Here is a 14,748-nt window from a genome sequence, read left to right as displayed (position 1 = left end):
GAGTAGACTGTGTACTGGCCGGAATGATCAGAGAGTTTCTTTTCAATAGTTACTTTTATTGAGCTTCTCTGTTAGCAGAGGCTGCAGCATTAAAGCCTGTTTTTTGCTTCCACCTGAGCTACATAAAAATTGAGACTGGACAGCAAATGAGTAGTTTTTAGAAGATGAATATTTACAGAAGGAGTAGGGTAGTTGTAAGGATTTGCAGGAATTCACTGTAAGTATCTTTTCAGTATCTCTGAGATTTTGTCTTCTATCGGGAAACAATTAGCCGTGTTTTGTTCTGGGGCCTGGAAGTGGTGCCCCAGGCACTGACATAAATAGAATTTTGCCCTCCTTTGTAGCCTTCTAGTTAGAAATTAAGTGAACAGTAACTTCCAGATAAATGCACTGACTGAAGAAGCAAAACATGCTGTGTGTACTTGGGGAAGAAAAGAGTTGCAATACGTGCCCTGTTTGAAAGCTCTCCGTGGGCAGTGTCTCTGGTATGCTTGCTCTTTGCAGAACTATAAAGTAAGTACTAAGGAACGTCCTAAGAAGTGTGAAATCCTGATCCTCTGAATTAGATGAGTTTAAGTGGATTTAGAATTTCTTCCATAATGTTATATAAAACAAGAGAAGATTCCCTTTAAAATACAATGGAAAGAATTGTTCAGAAACCAGTTTTGAACAGATTTTAATGAAGCAGGACAGCTCTGGTATTACTTGAGGACAATGTAAGTGCTGTAAGAGTTCAGTATCTGCAACCACACAGATCCAGTTGTAGGACTGGGGATATCCAGAGAGGTTTTTTAGGTTTGGCTGCTAGGAATAGTTTGGTTCAGGCATTAAAAAAAAAGCAGGATATTTTAATTGAAAGACAGTTATATTTTATGGAAAGGGATTAAGAAGGCCAGTCCTGATAGAAGGGAAAGCCTCTGTAAAATGTTTTGGAGCAGCCTTTAGATGAGGTCTGAATGCTTTTATTGTACAAACACAGTCGTTACACAAGTGACTGCAAACTCTTGTCCATTGCAAATTGACACTGGTTTACTGAAGTCAGTGTTGCTGTTTTCTTTGATAGTCTCTGTGGTACCGAATAGGAGTGTTTGAGAATGCAGCTCAGATTTTTAATTGTCAAGGAAAATGTCTTTTGGTTTACTCAACTAATGATTAATATGTATTGAAATTAAATGTTAAGGTTTTGTTATCTTCATTGTTGTAGCTGGTGTGTTTATCATTAGGGTATTTCAGACAGCAACAAAAGGTTAAAAAAATACTGTGGTAAAATTATATGCAGCTTTTCAATATTGCTTTAATTATTGCAGTTATCTTACTTTGCACTGCTGCATGCAATAATTAAATTGCATGTTTAATTAAAAATATTCCCTTTCAGGTCATTCCCATTCAGTCCCACAGCCTATTTTACAGAAATCAGTAGCTTCACCTTTTAAAAGCATTCCCCGTGCATTTGGAAAGTGCAACAGAATTTATGTGCTGAGAATAGTTTCATTCTTCAGTTGGGCCTTAAGTTTGACCCTATAAAAACTTTTACTCAGGAAAGGACCAGAATTTCTCCCTTTAAATACTTCAGGAAAAACATAACTGTTTTGTTAAATAAACTTGGCCATTTGATAGCGCAAATTAGGGCGGTGATAAAAAGTGGAAATTGTTCGAAGGCATCTTGTATAAATTATCGCCTTGGCTACACTCCTCCAGGAGGTGGCTTTTATCTCCACTTTAACTAGAATTGAAAATTCACCGTTACTGCAGAAAATTAAGGCTATCTTTTTAGTCCAGGTTCAGCTAATAAATACTTTATAAATGTTTCCTGACACACATTTGTGTTCCTGCTGGAAATGCAGTGGGGAAGGAGCAGTATCAGAACCTGTTGGTTGCTTCAAATTGGGCTATTTGCATAATTTGAGTTTACAGAGTGCTACTGCTCAAAGGCAAGCACTTGTTTTTGGTGTGTGCCTGATGCTGACATTTAACAGGCCTCTGGGGCCCAGCAGCCAAAAATAACAGCAAAATTATACCTCTGAGTATTTATGCTTCTGAGGTGCATTATTCATAAATAATTGTCAGAAAACAAATGGGCCTTTACCTTCAGGAAACAGAGATTCTTATAAATATTGTCTGCCAGCACTATCTACCCAGTTATTTCAATTTTCTCATTACATTGTTGAAAGAAAATCGCTGAAGATTTTTGGTTTGTAAGGGCATTTTGCTCAGCACATAACTGAGACACAACATTGCTTTATACATTTTAGTGGCAAAAGAGCTGTACACCCATACCTTGCTCATGTTCTAAGTGTAATTTTCTAGCTCATCAGTAATGAATGGGAATCCTATTTTAATAGAAGTTGTCAGTGGATCACCTTTGTTCTAGGCAGAAATAGAACATCTCTCTGGCAGTTAGAGGCAGAGGAATGATCTCTTCAGGAAATATCATACTAGGAAAACATTTTAACATTTAGCCAAGGCTCCCCACTCAAATAGCCCTCTCAAGAGGCCCAAAATATTGAAATAGAGAGCCGGACTTATGGCATTGGAAAACTCTGTCTGCTGCAAGCCCAGTGGTAGCAGATCTCAGTGATCTCTTGGATAGGATGTAAGGCTCTTTTCTACAAAGCAAAATGAACTTCAAAATTATCCTGAAATGTTACTAGTTTTTATGTGTTTCTGAGGTAGAGTGTCCAGAGATGTGTGACAAAATACAGCTTGCTTTCATGCCACCTTGGTTCTTTTGTTCTAAATAGAATGGGACTGGAAGCTCTGGTAGAGTCCTATGCCTTCTGGAGACCTTCACTGAGGACACTTACATTTGAAGATATACCTGGGATACCCAAACAAGGTAATGGCTGTCTTTGTGTTCTTTCAAAAGAAAAATGCCTGAAGATAAAGCTTTGCCCATCATACTTTACGAAAGTCTGTGTCGCTTGTAGAGAAAAAACAACCAACTAACCCCAGTGCAGGCTATCACCTCTCATCAGAGTTATTCTAAGCTGAGAAGGTAATGCTAATTCAATCACTGTGACAACAAAAATGTTAGATTGTAAAGATAAATCATATCACATGTGGAGGAGAATTCCAGTTTAAGGGTTTAAATTATTCAGTTTAAGGATTGAATAGCCTATTCCTTAGAGCTATGCACTGGCTGCCTTCAAAAGGTAGAGATCATTTATAGATGACATCTATTGTACACATCCAAACTCCAATGCAGGAATTTCTTTTGTTTTTAAGAGAAAAAAAAAAGGAATGAGAGAATAAATGTCCTCTTAAGTAATGAGTAAATAGTGGCAAGCTTAACTGGGTTTCTTTTTGGAATGCCTTCTTGGTTCTTAAAGACCTAAAATTTTTTCAGTAAATGTGCCAACAAACTTTATCAGCATTCTAGAGCTTGAAAAAATGGATCTCTCTGTTTTGTTTTTTCTTGCTCTTCAGTCTTGGTTGGAAACCTCTTGGTTTCCACTTTCCCCATCATACAGGTAGTGCCATGAATGAAATAAAGAGCCTTTAAATGGCCTTTTTGGACAGAGAGTGGAATCTTTGTACTCTTTTCTGAATTCTTTTATTTCTGGAGAACCCCAGTGCAAATATTAAACTTCTCATCTTTTTCCCAACAAAAGCAGACATATTGCTCCGGATTCTTCGCATTTCCTGCTGCCAAATTTACAAACATCCAGTCTACTTTCTTGATAATGTATTGCAAAGTTGTTAAACATCTTAAGAGCAAAAATACAGAAAGTCACAGAAATAACTTTTATCAGCTTCTTACCTCATTCCTTTGAGAAATCCTGAGCATCAGTGCTTGATGTGGGCAACTCAGAAGGAGGTTTTGTGCCAAGTCACAGATACATTGGCTGAGTGTTGGCAGAGTTTTGAGTGGAGCACAGGGGTGAGGGACACTCTCATAAAAAAGTCCTGTAATGAGAAGTTAGCATCAAACCTGAAATGCCTTGTCAGACTAAAAGGCAGCTCACTATGCAGTTAATCCATTTAGGAGACAGACCAGCTTTATTGCCCTATTTGTATGTAGGAGCATTGTTTGAGAGCAGAGGAACAGTTGCCATGAACTTCTCGCTTCCTGTTCTGCTGTTGCCTGGGGTTAAGGAACTTGTTGAAGTTACTGTTGATATTCTGAGGATAGAAACTGGGATTCTTGCAAGGTCTTTAGTCATCTATACCTTAGACATAAGGGTGGTTTAGAGACTTTCTGAAAGACCCCATTAGAAATTTGCCTAGCTTATTAATGCTGAAAGTGCCTGTCATCAGGTAGTGGAGGCATTGGTGTAGATTGGAAGAAAAAATATGTCTTATACCAGGATTCATGGAATGTGGCAGTGTCTAATGATGCTTTGATCTTGTGGTGTCCTGTTAACAGAGCAAAAAGCAGCAGGCATTGTTCACTAATAATGTATGTTTCTTTTTACTAGCTCACCTATCATGATAACCTGTTAACTTATTGACAACATGTATCTCTTTTCAGCATCCAGCTGTTTGATTGTTAATATGATTCACAAATGGGAGAGTCTGCCATGTTAAGAGTCTTCTGCATGGGAGACTGTGAAAGGCCCAAATTAATTTTTCTACAGTCAGTTTTCACGGAGTTAAAATCTCTTTAAGAAAGGAAGTGTTTCTTGCAGCTGGGAAACTTTCAGTCCTGAGAAAAGGTTTCACCTGTAGCAGTGTGTTTTCAGGAGCATTCAGCACTGGTATTTGTAATTTTAAAAGTTCTTATATCAGTAAATAGACAATTTGCAAACAGTTTACTGCAATCCTGCCTGTTCAAGAAGTGAAGCAGCTGTGTGCAGTATTCAGCCTACACTCTTTCGGAACTAGTTCTGAAGTTTCATTCTCAGGTTTTTTTGGTTTGAAGTTGGAATTTTTTTGTTCTGAAGTTAGTAGCTTTCCTGAAGCTGTTAACTATGGGAGCCTCTATCATCTGAGCTAAGCAGCTGGTTCCTCAGCTGGTGCTCTGATAGTGACAGTCAGGCACAGAGTGCTTGAAACGCACTCCAGACTGTAGTGAGAACACAGACACATCAAAAATCATCATTTTGAAGAAGGCTTGCTGTGATGTGGTACTCACTTGGCTACGTCTTAACTGCCATGCAATTTCCTTCCAGTGTTATATAAGGAGCAGTTAATCTTTTGGGCAGGAGTTCTAAATATTGAGTGACGGTTGTAAAAATGTAACTTCAGTTCTCTTTCTTGGTCTAGTTGTTTGTTTAGAAATATATATGTGGTTTACTCACACACCCTCCTGCACATATATGTAAAAGATTTTTTTAATTAGTTTGAGTTGTGTTTCATGTCAAGGGTTATTATAAAAGCCAAAGGTCTTGATCTGTTACCTAGGAAGTGAACTTCCCCAATGCGCTTCTTATGCTGTAACATTCTCTTCCAGGAAATGCGGGTTCCTCTACTTTACTCCAGGGATCTGGCAGTGGCGTGCCATCTACCCACCCTCACCTTTTACCGGGTTCCCCTTGCTCATCTCCAGCCTTCCACCTCAATCCCAACACTAGCCAGCTGTGTACCCTTTCTCCAGCTGACTACACAGCTTGTGCCCGCTCAGGCTTGACCCTGAACAGATACAGCACTTCCTTGGCTGAAACCTACAACAGGCTCACAAACCAAACCAGTGAGACGTTTGCACCCCCGAGGACTCCCTCCTATGTCGGTGTGTCGAGTAGCACAACTGTGAATATGTCTATGAGTGGCAATGATGGGGATGCATTCAGCTGCCCACAGACTGGCTTATCTATGCAGATTTCAGGGATGTCTCCACAGCTCCAGTACATCATGCCATCCCCATCCAGCAATGCCTTTACCACTAATCAAACCCACCAAGGCTCCTACAACACGTTTAGACTGCACAGTCCCTGTGCACTCTATGGATATAACTTTTCCACATCTCCTAAACTGGCTGCCAGTCCTGAGAAAATTGTTTCTTCCCAAGGAAGTTTCTTGGGGTCCTCGCCAAGTGGAACCATGACGGATCGGCAGATGTTGCCCCCTGTGGAAGGAGTGCACTTACTTAGCAGTGGGGGGCAGCAAAATTTCTTTGACTCTAGGACCCTAGGAAGCTTGACACTCTCGTCTTCTCAAGTGTCTGCACATATGGTTTGATGAAGCCTCTAAGTAAAAGTACAGTATGTTTGGTGTCTACAATGTATTTCTTTTGGAATATGAAGGGACACTCGATGTAGCTTGTAAAGTGTGTGTATATATATATAATATGAGAGGAAGTTTTACTGAAATTTTGACTTGCTTGTGGCCAGATTATTTTCCTATTTTGAGTTACACAGAATCTGCTCTGTTGCAGACTGCTTTAGTTTTCTGGTATAATACACTTAGTTGTATAACACATTGGGACATATGCAACAAATTAAGCAAGACTTCCTCCCCTTCTCCCCTCCTCTGTTCCAGCGCCTTTAAAGAACGAAATGACACTTGGAGTATTAAACAACACAAACAAGCCCACTTGCCCATTTCCTATAGCACTAGTGAGTTTCTTTAAAACATTCATACAATGATAAGCTGATGCACCAAAGGCATTTTACAAGTTTCTTCTCTGTTATAAGGGATACAAAGGATATTTGGACTTGTAAGTGTTGAGCATAAAGCATCTAGCCTAAAATAGAAGTTTAGCTAATGGATTATTTACAAAGTAAATTGAAAGATTAGTTTGCCTTCTCATGATACATTGTTTTTAGCTTATCAACAGCACGGCATTCTCACTAGGATTTTTTTTTTCAGCATTAGTCTAGATTTATGGTTAGATATTTGAAGACTAATAATGTGTATTCAAATTGTGGTGATAGAAATAATTTAAACCAACAGCACTAGAAGCAGCATTCCTTAGTACGGAATGAAGTTCAGGGTGCTTAGTTTTTGTCAGAGGAAGGGCTTGATGCATTTTTTCCTCCATAAATATTGCCTATAAGACATTTACTGGACAGTAGGATATTCTAAAGTATCTTTGTTTCTGTATTTTTACTTTTTTTAAAGGAAAATGCAGGTTTGATTTAGAAAAAAAAAACTGAGCAGAATGAGAAATTCCATTATTGGTTTTACCTGTTTTGTTTGTGTGTTTGTTGTGTTTTGGATTTGGTTTGGTGTTTTTTGGGGTTTTTTTGTTTGTTTGTTTGTTTTTTTAGTAAGGGCAAAAGTATCTCAGTATCTCAAAAATACATCACCTGTATCAGTTAGGCAGATGACCCAGTTTGCCCACAAGTGTTTCTGGAAGCAGAACGTTGTCATAGCTGACTACCTATTGCTTTATTTCTGTCAGCGTTTGTCCTGGAATTGGAGAGGCTTTCTTCATTCCCACCTCTGGTTTTTAAATGGCACTTGTAAGAACGTAGATCACCATCTGCTCCAGACCACACTTCTCCAGAGTGACAAGGACACAGGGAAACACTTGTCATCGTGAAATTTCTGCCCTCATCTGCACCTGCACAGCACAGGTGTGTATCAGTCCTTCTGGAGAAGCTACCTCTCAGCTGCCCATCTGTCAGAGCTTAACCACAGAGGTTGTAAAACTAAGTTTAATGCTTGAGAGGGCAGGTCATCTTCAACGATATGCAAGCCTCATTTATATTGTACAGGTGATACAAAGGCATTATAAGGTGGGTACAAATGTAGATGAAAATGTTTCCCCAGTAAGCATTGAAGGAGATTAAGGCCTTTCAAGTTTTACGCTAGATTTTTTTTGTGAAAGTGAATTTTCGTGTTTCTCAAGTGTTCCTATGTCTTTTCTGGCAAATAGTGCACTTAACCACTCCCACTTCAAGAAGGACTCATTTCAGCTTGTATTTCATTAGTGGGATGGAGATAATGCATGCAGAAACAGCCCTATTGCTATCTCCTCTTATTGGGTGGGAATAGAAGAGAAACCACAACTATCTTGAAGCCTGTGCCTGCAGAAGGCTTTATTTTTATTGCTTGCATATTTGTTTCTGTTAAAGAAGATACATATAAAGTTCTCATTCAAAGTTAGAAAGACAAGAGGATGCAATTGAGGAGATGTGGGTTTGCTTCTTTGCTGTTTCAAACTTCCTAAGTGACCTTGAGCAGTTCACTCAGTCTCTCTATATCAGATTTTTTTTCTTCTGTAAAATGTGATAATAGCAATTCATGCCTCGTAGAAAAGGGTGACAGTATATTGAAGATGAAGATCATCTTTACATCTTCTATGCTGTGGACAGTACGTTACAGATGAATGGCTAGGAAGTGTTCATATACAAGGATAAGAAAGAGCATTTGTGTACTTCAGGTCTGATGCTGGTTTTGGCATTGCAGTGTCCTTGAGGCAGATCTTAAAGAAAAGACCTGCAGTGCTGAAAATGCTATTCAAACTCACACTAATGATTTTTGAAATGGTTCTAAGATGTGTAGAAGATGGGCAAGTTTTCAGTTATGTAAATTGTCATAGCTTTATTGGTTTAAATTAACAAGTAACTTGTGTATAGTAATTCTTGCTCCAGCCAAAACTTTGAAATTTTGTAATTGGACAAATCTTTAAATGGCAAAGATGGTACAATTAATCTGTACTTGAAAAAGGGTAATTACCCATGTCATCTTAAGGGCTTTGACTAGGTAGAAATGTGGAAGAGCTAAATCATACATGTTCTTACGAGGAGAAAAAAAGGGTTGTGCATGGATGTTCATGGAGGTGCTCCTGACATGACTTTATCATCTGGGAATTTTTTAGAACTGGTCTCTTATTTTTCCTCAAATTACTTTTATCATATAACCACACAATATTGTTTCATTTGTTCCTTAAAATTTGAATCATATTGTAAATAATGGTGTGTCATTGTGAAAAGACTAGCTTTTTATCAATACAGTAAATGCTATATATGCATTATATCTATAATTATATATCTGTATTTTACAAAAATGCCACAGAAAATATATTAAAGTGTGTATTCAAACACTTTTTACTACATTTGGAAAACTTAGAGGCTTGGGCCTTTTTTTTCTCTACAATTTCTGCAGGAACAAAGGAAGTGACTCTGAGGTAAGCTCTGGGTTTCAGAGACTTAATACAACAAGCTGCAGCTAGTCCACAATTCTTACATGGTTCAGTTTAACCATCTGCTGTTGAATCTCTCTATTATTTGTACGCAAAGATCCCAACAGATGTTGTGTACAAGGAGATACTGAGGCTGATAGCAGAGCTCTGAGGGTTTTACATGGGAAAATGGGACTGAACTGCTTGCCAGGCTCTTTAGCCAGTAATGGAGCTTGGTTGCTTTCTTGTAGCCCATGGCATCCCATCTGCTAAGACCAATTCAGCTGCTCCCTATCAACTGGATCTGGGAAGTTAGCACTTCCATGCGACGTGAGCAGAAGCTTGGTACTCTGCCTGTTTTTTCTCTCTGCTGTTTCTTTGGTCATTTGCTTTCTTCTGCTAATTCTAAATGCAGAAATCTATTGATTTGACAATTTGCAACCTATAATCAATCATCTGACTGTACTGTTACTCAGCAATAAGCAACATTTCTCCGTCAAGAAATACTGTTATGCATAGTGGCCTTATTTCCTATTGTACTGCAGTAAATGATTCTCTGTGACATAGGGCAGAGGGCCTGAAAATCTGATTACTTCAGAGACTCTGGTTTCATAGTCACTTAACACCAGCATTGTTGCAAATGACTAGAATTAGGGCAAGGGAAGTAGGCATGAAATGCTTGATCATAAATATCAGACCTCCAGAGAGAATGAAAGTTTCTGGTTTTAATAAGAAAAGAGCCTTTTTTTTTTTTTTTTTGAATAGCACAGTCAGATTCTGAGAGAGCTCATTTCTGCTGCAGTAATGGACATCAGGAGAAAGCTGAAAATCATGGATATTGTTGTCTTTAATAGTAGTAAGCCTGTACTGTGAGCAGTTCAGCAGAAGAAATATAAATCATCATCAGAAGTAGCTCACAGATTCTATGGATATATTTTACCTGTAAAGATAATATACCTAGTCAGTCTGTACCTAGGTATGTTTAAAAAGTTTGCAGTTTATCTAATTACCTAATGAGTTAATAGTTTTTATGAGCTGACTTTGCACTTCAGGTGACAAAATATATTAACTTGTCAGTTAAGTTCTTCATTAATGTGAACCTCAGATTCAATATTTCATCTTGTACTTAACACAAAGTTGTTGATATGTCAATTTAATATATGCAAAATACAGGAAAGTTATGTTCCACGATATTCCTCAGCTACCCAGTTAATTCAAAACACTGGCATGCCAAGATGACACACACTTTTAAGAGGTGATGACTTGCTTCATTAGGAAATAACATTTCTAGAGAATTAAACTTTGCTTTTAGTCAGTGTTGTTATCTTCAAGCTCTGAAAAGGTGTTTGTTACCCAAAAAAGCATAAATCCTATGCAGTCACCATTTATTCTTGCAAAGTAATGTTGAATTGGCCATAAAACTATCTCAGATAGTTTGGTGCCCAATGCCCAGACAGAGCAGTTCCAGCAAATTTTAGAATTTGAACTCCATAAAGTAAATGTTTTTAAGAAGCCTCAGTAAATCAGATCAGCACTGCTATCAGGAAGAATTAAAATACTGTGGGCAAATAGAAACACTTTCCTGATTTTTATGTATCACCTTCAGAAGTTTATTACCCTAAATAGTTAATATACAACATGTTCCACTCCACCAGAATGAGCATTAAACCTCCATGAGCTGGATGAATTTCCACATTTTTCCGTTGTGGCCTTTCTAAATGTTGGCAGTAACAACCAGGTTTCAAGACAAGCACCAGAGCTCCAGGTTTGCAGCACGGAATGGCAGAAGTGCAGATAGCCCAAATAAGACCCTGCAGTCCCACCATACACTTTTGGAATGTCACAGGTGCTGTGATGGCACCCACAATGTGTAGTTCTATCCAAACATAATTCAGTGCACCTCTCACAAGGGTAATTACCCATGTTAGGGGGCTGTAGCCTAAAATAAGACCTGAAGTCAAAGACTGGTCAGGAAGGATAAAGCATGATGCAAAAATACTTGTGCTACCCAAAAGCTGATCTATGGCAGTGAATGTTAAGTGTAGGCCCAGCACAGACTTGGCCTTTGTCAGTACTGCAGCCACTTTGACTATGCTGCACGCTTATGTTCATTTGCACACCACTGGATTTTATTTGGATGCTAGAATATAGAGCCAAGAATAAATTTAGAGCACATTGAAGGAAACCTGGACTCAACTGTGGCCAGTGGTGATGGTGCCCCCGACTTGAGCTTTATGGATACCACATTTTCAGACTCTAAGCCATCCCTCTTTCTGTTCCAGAGTGCTTTACCCATGCAGCAGTTGTAGTCATAACTTGGGCATTTTTCTGTCCCTTTATGGTGCTTTTCAGATGGATGACTGGCTTCTTGTGTTTCACATGCTCATAGTTTGTTTTTAACTTTGTGCTTCTGCAGTTTTTGAGCCATAGTCTGTCTCACAATGAAAGACAAGACAAGGGTGGAATTTGGTGCTCCATCTCCAGTATATTCCTTTCCACTGCAGATAATTGACTATATATTTCCCACAATGTTTTTATTGTATTTTACAGAGAAAAGTAATAAAAATAGAGGCTGTATCACAATCAAAGCAGTGTTTCCATTCCTCAGGCAATATTTTTCACTAACCCAAAGGAAAACACCTCCCCACCCTTTCCTGGTTACTATACTCAGTATATGGTTCTCGGTAAGAAGAAAACCAGATGCCATATTTAAATGTAAGATGGCAGAAACCAGAAAACCAGAAAAATGGATCCCAATTCAGGGAAATGTTCCTGGATAGTCTTTGTGTTCTTTGAAGTGCAATAGGGGCACTAATGCTTCCAGAGACATCTGCAAAGACCCTTTGATATGTCATTGCTGTTGGTATATGATAAATGCCTTGCTGACACAGCATGCACTACAGATTACCTGCCCCATACTCAGGCAGGACGTTGTCAGTGACACACAAAGACATGCAAGCGAATACTGTTTATGTTGTTCTAGTAAATCCTACACCAAAGTGTAACTTCACAAGTGTTAAGCAGATCTCAAAGCTATGTTAAGAGACCGATTCTCAGGGAGAACTCATTACATGCCAAGCCCATGCACTCCAGTTATACTCTGGTGGTAACTAAAAAGCATCTTACAATGAATATAGAAGCAGTTAATCTAAGCAGGCATTTCTTTCACTTTGCTATAACTAGATAACCCACATTTTGGTGGGGGGGGAGAAGGGAACCAAGCATCTGGCGGTTGCAATACTGAATGTTTCAGTCACACAGAAATTTTTTTTGTGGAGAGAGAGAAGCCTTGGAAAATGAAATTTAAATCAAGAGAAAGCAAGTGAAGACTGGTCTATGAGAAAGGATCCTTTAGACATTGAAGTATACCATTGTGAATGTCTAAAAATGATCTGTCTGATGTCACATCCTTGCATTCAGTAGAGGACAGAACTGTTACATTAAAGAGTGTAATGATCTGTGATACCTTTCAATTATGAAGTGTTGGGTAGAGTGAAGGTGTTAGGTAAGGTAAAGGCTGAACTACTTAAAATAATCTGAGATTGAATGCCATTGATTTTAAGTCTTAACATTCTGTTCCTTTTCTCTTTTTTTTTTTTTTTGAAAGATACTGCTAGCAAAGATGAGATGATGCTTAAAAATTTCCAGCCAGATGTGTCTCCAAACATTCCCAGAGATGACAGATATTCAAATGTAGTTTGGATTAAACCCATTATATAGATAAGTGTCTTTTATAGCTGACTGCAGCTGTGAAGTCTGGAATCAGATCTGTAACTCCCCTAAACTTTGAAGACTGTAGTCAAATTTGTGGTTTTGGATTTGAATCTTCAGTTGCTTGTTGCATCAGACTGTCATTCACATCTGTTACACCAACAGCTCGGTGCAAAACTCTGATACCAGTTTCAGACTCCACAAAGCTGAGGTTCAGAAAGGCCACTTCTCAAGCACATTGCTACATATGAGCAGCGACAGCAGCATATTATAGGTCTGTAGGTTAACAACTCTCTACATGCCTTCTAATGGCTATCGATGACCCACCATGGAACACTGGCTCATGGGTCACAGGTTGTTGGCTCCCGCTCTGTAAAGTGTGCTTTACATACTTCCTTCATATTATGTTTCTGTGTAAGCAAATGTTGTAGCTTCCCACAGGGATATTACATGATCCAGTGTGGAAGGAGAGAGGGTTGGCGTAATTGCAAATGGGATGAAAGCTGCTCCTTGAGGTACTCTCTAAGGGCTTATCTATACACAGCAAAACTAGGAGTGAATTTACAACACCTCAGCTCCACAGGTGGGCACTCTTCACATGCAGTAAGCAAGGAGAAGGTGTTTCATGTGGAAAATAAGAAAATATTCCACACAAGCGATGTTCCTATGAGGATACAGTGCTTTGAGCCTGAGGTCCTGCAGTTTCCCTCTCTTGTTTGCTATACAGGAAGACCTTAAGACTTCAGCCACACTGCAAAAAAATAACAACCCACAAATGTCTGTCTGGGAGGGTGTCACTGGTTATCACCATGGCATAGACAGCCTCACCAACTGCAGTGATGGAGCCACCCACGGTAAATGCTGGACAACTCTTCTGACCTGTTAATAGTTGGCAGACTATATGATGACAGTTGCAAGAATCTGATGCACAGCAGTATCCTTTACAGCAGTTTAATCTTTGTCATCAAATCCCTCGGCAGCCATGATTAATAGCAGCACTTGAGCTTGTTTTGAAAGTTGTATATTTGGCAGCTATGAACTTTGATCTATGGTTTCACTTTAAAGAATCATTATGACACAAACTTTTCCTGTAATCCTTCCATCTAATTAAACCACACACAAATACTATGTGGGGAAATATGATGCTATTGATATAAGCTGTGTGTTTATTACATTATTTTAGGCACTTTATTAAAGTGGATAGTTGTTCCCAGCAAGATAGTAGATAAGCTCACCCAAAACAATAACATCACCCAGAAAGAATATATAAGAGAATTTCCCAAGGCCAAATTTTATTAGAAACTTTCTTTGTTGATTAATACTGTGCCCTTGAACCCATTAAGGGCTCAGATGCTTTAACTTGAGCTAAAATTACTAGCATTTAATGAATTCAGCCTACTAATGTGTACTTTTCCACAAAACATTTGCCTTTGTTCCAGATGGTCAAAGGACTCCAGTGCCTAACATGATAGTGTTTGTCTTCCTGAAGTAGTTTTTTAGTATTTGTGTACAAGTTAATGGGGAAGCTTTTGAAAATCGAAGAAAATTTATTTTCATATAAGTATTTTAAACAACAGAACATCCATCATTGTGTAGCTGAATCAATCATAAACCAGCCATTTCTTGCTGGTCTTTTTCCTGCTGCACACTTTGTAGTGAAATTCCCATGAGGCAGGTAATGCTCATGTTTTCAAGGCGAAAATACGAACTGTGGATCAGTCTGAGCAGTGTTTTTTCTAGGGCTGAGGTGCAGGGCTGCATAGTCTTGACTGAGTTGACTTCCTTGTGTATTGTGCCTTCATGATACCAGGATTTGTGCAGAAGAGGATTCCTTCCTCTAGAGCAGACTACCCAGCCTCTGAGCAGCAGTTATATGGAGCTACCTGGAATTCCATGGCTTTCTCCTGATTGCCCCGTTTTGATTTCCTAATCTGGGTGCCACAAAACAGAGATAACAGAGGTATAAGTCACTATCTTGAGGCTGCTGTGGCTGCCAGGCCCAACAGTGTTTATATTTGCCAATCACCATC

General features: G+C 38.8%; 1 protein-coding gene across 2 annotated transcripts in view; it reads left to right on the top strand.

The window, feature by feature from the left end:
- TBX18 (T-box 18) overlaps positions 1–13,861 on the top strand; it is a 28,565-nt gene extending 14,704 nt beyond the window's left edge. The window contains exons 7-8 of one of the 2 annotated variants that reach the window (XM_027645072.1): positions 2,742–2,836; positions 13,446–13,861. In XM_027645072.1, coding sequence (XP_027500873.1) covers positions 2,742–2,836; positions 13,446–13,456 — 106 coding nt within the window. In that variant the 3' untranslated portion in view covers positions 13,457–13,861. Of the gene's footprint in view, positions 1–2,741; positions 2,837–5,392; positions 9,864–13,445 lie in introns of those variants that run through there. The other variant, XM_027645071.1, reaches the window with a different exon arrangement.
- Positions 13,862–14,748: the final 887 nt, after the last annotated feature.

The sequence above is a fragment of the Corapipo altera genome, unplaced genomic scaffold (genome assembly GCF_003945725.1).
Source record: "Corapipo altera isolate COAL_440 unplaced genomic scaffold, ASM394572v1 2, whole genome shotgun sequence".
Taxonomy (NCBI): domain Eukaryota; kingdom Metazoa; phylum Chordata; class Aves; order Passeriformes; family Pipridae; genus Corapipo; species Corapipo altera.
This window is presented reverse-complemented; position numbering and strand designations above follow the sequence as displayed.